Raw genomic sequence first — 5,000 nt, 5'->3', positions numbered from 1 at the left:
AACCGTTTTCCAGTCATGCACGGTTCAACATCTGTTGATCATCAAAGGTTCGTCAATTATTTTAAGAATCGAACCGTGAATAACAAGTCAAGGATAGTGAAATGAGAACACGACAAATCGATAGCAGGAGATGAGGGAGGCATCTCATGCCAAAATAATTGCCATTAGGCAAAAATAATGCAGCACAACACTTGCGAGCTAATATTTTTGTATTAAAAGAAACCGGTTTTTCTTGTAAAATGCTACCCTCTCTTAAATATCGGTAAAGCCCGCTTCTCTGAAAATATACTGTAATCCTCTTTATTCGAAAATAAATATTTCTGATTTGAGCTTACCTGTTGCATGAATCCCTTGCCCTCGATAAGACAGAACAGTGAGCGAGACGACCAACAACAAATTTAAGATACTCATGTTTAAACAGAGAGAAAAGAAACTTGTGGCCCTCAAAACTGCTCAAAAAATCGCAGTCGAATTCTGTAGAGGAAGTTTTAGGCTATTGACGCAATCAGGAATAAGATTAACCGTCAGTTTTTGTGATGCGTCATCTTGGCTCTGAACTGATACGGAAGGTGTCTGTCATCAGAGCAAATAAAATTGAATTGGATATCCTTTGTCGGTATGGGATGAAACACAATGGAAACTAAAAGACAGCTCAACCCGGCTCGGGCAGGCAATTTAAAAGGGAAAGGAAGTGTCGCTCGCCGTCGGTGCAAGAAACTGAAACTTACAGCTGAATAAAGGCCAAGACTTTGCGCTTTCTGCACCGAGATGATAAAAGTCTGGAAATAGTTGTCACGCGAGACTCAATGGTGGGTTTTAAACACGATCGATTGAGAGGTCCCAACGGCGTAGCCTGCGAGCAGGCTTAATTTACAAAATTATTTTCGTCGGCGAGGCCGGCTTCGCCGGTGAGAGAGGAACGGTGCGGTGACTTTTCTCAGCCCCATTCCTCTCCCCGGTGGAGCCGGCTCGCGGCCGTGGGCTTCGCCTACGAAAATAATTTAGTGAGCCTGCTCGCAGGCTAGCTAGTCCCAACTTGAATAGTCTGTTCCGTCCATTCGGTTGGTAAAGGAGAAGGGAAGCAGAGCGTCTTGAAAAATTGAGGGCGACCTAGGATGCGACCCGTCCTAAGGTCTCTCAATATTTCGCCTCTCTCTCTTTCCACTTCAGTGAACGCCTGAAACAGACTAGAACGCGCAAACTGATCTCATCCGCTGCGCATTTTACATATTCGATTATTTCTCGCTAAAAAAAAATGGGAGGGATAATTCATACAGCGAATTTGAGTTTCACTTTCAGAACTTGAATAGTTCAATTACACTGATGGTTGTATCATCGCTTAAAAGAATGCATCATCCATGCTTTATGCAAATCGCGTAAATAAACAACTTTTCTAAAGAAAAAAATGATGCTATCGGTCGTCTCTTTGCGTTGCTGAATTTCATCTAGGCCAAAAAGAGAAAATAGGTCTCCCATCATGCAATGAGAGTTAAATGAAGAGTTTTTTTTCTCAATTCCCATAATACATCTTGTTTACCCCCCAAAGTTTGCACAAGATGTTCCAAGAGAAATCCAAAACAATGCCTATGCAAATTTTGGGTGGTAAACGAGGTGTATTATGGGATTTGAGAAAGTTGGGAATAGTCATGATGGCCTCCTGTCATGCATGATCTTAAGGTGCCCCAATGATTTAAAAAAAATCACTTCCATTTTTTCTTCGGATTTTGAAAATGTCTTTGCTTAACACTTGACTGGCAAAAAATTGAGGTTTCACTTTTATCCAAAGGCCGTTTACTTTGAGTGTAAGTTTTGGATTTCAAGGCCAACCATTACTCACGTTCAAAACTGACCGATTGGACCTCAGAGGGTTGGTGACGTCAAAAGCTCACTAGTTTAAAATTTCAGCGTGTGAATGCAGCTTATTACAAATGCAAAACGCGAGTTGAAAGGCCTGAAAGCCCAAAACTCCCGCGCTGCATGTTAATTCTGCGGCGTACACACGCATTTCTTTCTTAAAGCAACCTCCACTCTTACTACTTCAGTTTAAACCGAAGGAAATTATGTTTACAAACAAATTTGTTTTTTAAACAGCGTTTACATCAAGAAATGTAATTTTAAAATCGCTTATCTGCTTATCTGCTCATTTTGAATGATTTTGGGGTGTTACAGTTACCCTATTGTTCTGATCCAAAGAGCTTTTGTCTAATAACCATAAGGCAACGTAACACGTCACAATTATTCAAGATGGCGGCGCCCGCGAAATTTGAAAACAAAAATAGGCGATTCTAAAACTTATTTATTTCGGATACAAACGCTTTCTTTGAAAATACTTTGGACTGACTTGACTGTAACGGTAATTTCCTGTGTTTTAAAGTTATTTTTTTGTTGAAGTGGAGGTTCCCTTTAAACTAGTTAGCCTTTGACGTCATTTTCTCCTCGAACCAGCTCTCTCAAGAACTTAAAGTATTTTTGAAATCAAAGCTTAAAACTTTGGTCGCTTAGTGTTTGGTTAACATAGTTTTAAAATCCAAAGAAAAGTAATATTGAATTGATGTTGCTTGTTGGCGAGTGATAATACAGCATTATCAAATAGTAATAATAAAGTATTCTCGTTTGTCTCACGATGTGGTCACCTGTGATATAGATCGCGACGTTTCGACTGCATACTGCTAGTCTTCATCAGGCGATGAGGTCGACTGGTTACGCGTCACCTTTTAAAGGAGGGTGCTTCGCTGTGATTGGTTGGTTTTCAGGAGCTGTGATTGGTGCATTGCGATCCTCGCTCTTTCGGTGTGTTGTTCCTTCGGCGGTCCGCTGTCGTACGGTTCTCCTGTTGTTGTTGTGTTTCTTGATCGTGGGCATCCATGCTTCCAGAATTTCTATTCCACTATCCCTGTTGATGTTGTTAGGGTGAAGTCGTATGTGAATCGCCTCTTTGACCCTGCGTGTGTACCAATGAGGATCACGATCAATAAACTTCACTTCGTTCCAAAGCGGGTTGTGTCCGGTGTCGTTAGCGTGTTCTGAAACGGCGGAGGTCTGGGTACGGGCAAGTCGGATGTCTCGCTCATGTTCTTTGATTCTATCTTGCATAGGCCTTCCAGTCTCGTTGATGTAGACTTTACCGCATTCACAGGGAATCCTGTAAGCCACGACATCTTGTTTAGTCGGCTCGACAGCATCTTTCGGTCGTACTAGATGTGATCTTAATGTAGTCTCCGACTTGAAAACAGCGCGTATGCCTTGTTGCTGTAGGCAGTGGCGACGTTGTTAGGATAGGCCTTTGACATAGGGTAAAACCACAGTAGACTTGTACTCGATCGTGGTCTCAGCACTGCTACTCGTTTTCCTGGTCCTGGTGATTTTCTGCAAGAAAGAAAGAGGGTAACCATTAGAGACAAGAACAGACAAGAACAGAAGACAGGTGTTTCTTCTCCTTGGAGATAACAGAGTGTTTTGTTATGAGACAGTTGGCGCGCCCATAGAGGCACTTGACAATACCGCGTTTTACTGATTGCGGGTGGTGGGAATCATACGCTAAGTACTGATCAGTGTGCGTAGGCTTCCTGTACACACTGGTGGTGAGGCCGCCGTCAGGTTCTCTTGAAACTGCGGTGTCAAGGAAAGCGAGTTTGTAGTCGTTCTCTGTCTCCATGGTAAAGCGAATGGAAGGCTGCTGGTTGTTCAGATGTTGTAAGAAGCTATCAACGTTTCCGTGATCCAGGATGGTGAAAGTGTTGTCAACGTAGCGTTTCCAGATCCTAGGTTTGTAGGCCGAAGTAGTTATTGCCTGTTGTTCGAAACTCTCCATGTATAGGTTAGCAATAACAGCGGAGACCGGGCTTCCCATGGCTGCTCCTTCTAATTGTTCGTAAATTGACCCGTTATACTGGAAGTATGTGGATCTCAATACGAAATTCAGGAGGTCAGCGATCTAAGCAGGTGTTAGTGTCGTGCGGTCCGCAAGGCTGGGGTCGTCCTCTAGTTTCTGTAGCGCAGTTTGTACAGCGGCGTCGATAGGAACATTGGTAAACATCCACTCTACGTCGAAAGACACCATGATTTCGTTGTCTAGGATAGTCTCGCTGCTAATGGTAGATACGAAATGAGCTGAATTAGTCACCGTGAAACCCGAGTTACCTGTTAAAGGAGATAAGATGTTAGCTAAGTAAGCAGATAAATCATATGCGAAGGTGTTAACGCACGACACAATAGGTCTTAAGGGTACATGCACCAATGTACCAATCACAGCTGCTGAAAACCAACCAATCACAGCGGAGCATCCTGTTTAAATGGTGACGCGTAACCAGTCGACCTCATCGCCTGATGAAGACTAGCGATCAACATCACAAGTGACCACATCGTGAGACAAACGAGAATACTTTATGATTATTGTACTTCACCACGATGAATAAATGCAATCTTTTTTACGACTTTATCAAATAGTGTTTCAAATATCGTCCCTGAACAGTTAGCGGTGTGGTGGTCAAGTGACGGGTTAACAATGAACATTCCCAGGTTTGAGTCCTATGTCCATACACTTGGGTTCTCTTTTAAGAAAACATATGACCATCTCCCATGATCCATATCAAGCTTTGAGTCCTCTAAATTCACGATAATAGTGAATTCAAAGCAAATTCTCAATTCAGGATAATCGCAAATTCAAGGGCGAGAACGGGTTGTCTTGGATGGCTTCATAGACCGAATGCATAAATTTCGGCCAAAAAAATATTCTTTTGTTTATGTGCTAATTAGCCTCACTGGCCTCGTTTGCATGGACAAAATGTAACAGAAATGTTGCTTGAGAGCGAGGCTAGTGAGTCTCATTAGCACATAGGAGAATACATTTTTGGCCGCCATTTATGCATTCGGTAAATAGCTCAGATGGTTGAGCAGGTGCAGCTCAATCGCACGGTCATCGGTTCAAGTCCCTTTCAAGAAGGATTTTTTCAGGCTTCTTTGCAACTGCTCAAGTGCGATTATCACTTTGTTGTCAATTA

At 42.6% G+C, this 5,000-nt stretch overlaps 2 protein-coding genes across 4 annotated transcripts in view; both read right to left on the bottom strand.

The window, feature by feature from the left end:
• Positions 1-617, bottom strand: part of LOC138000867 (receptor-type tyrosine-protein phosphatase F-like) — an 87,603-nt gene extending 86,986 nt beyond the window's left edge. For 2 of the 3 annotated variants that reach the window (XM_068847538.1, XM_068847539.1), the window contains exon 1: positions 336-617. In XM_068847538.1, coding sequence (XP_068703639.1) covers positions 336-411 — 76 coding nt within the window. In that variant the 5' untranslated portion in view covers positions 412-617. The remainder of the gene's footprint in view (positions 1-335) is intronic. The other variant, XM_068847541.1, reaches the window with a different exon arrangement.
• A 2,774-nt stretch (positions 618-3,391) lies between these two features.
• LOC138001480 (uncharacterized) lies at positions 3,392-3,850 on the bottom strand. Its single transcript, XM_068848097.1, has one exon. It carries the CDS (start codon positions 3,848-3,850, stop codon positions 3,392-3,394), a length of 459 nt encoding a protein of 152 aa, XP_068704198.1.
• Between the last annotated feature and the right edge of the window lie 1,150 nt (positions 3,851-5,000).

The sequence above is a fragment of the Montipora foliosa genome, chromosome 4, assembly GCF_036669935.1.
Source record: "Montipora foliosa isolate CH-2021 chromosome 4, ASM3666993v2, whole genome shotgun sequence".
NCBI classification, from domain to species: domain Eukaryota; kingdom Metazoa; phylum Cnidaria; class Anthozoa; order Scleractinia; family Acroporidae; genus Montipora; species Montipora foliosa.
Note: the sequence above shows the minus strand (reverse complement) of the source record. Positions and strands in the feature narration are given on the sequence as shown.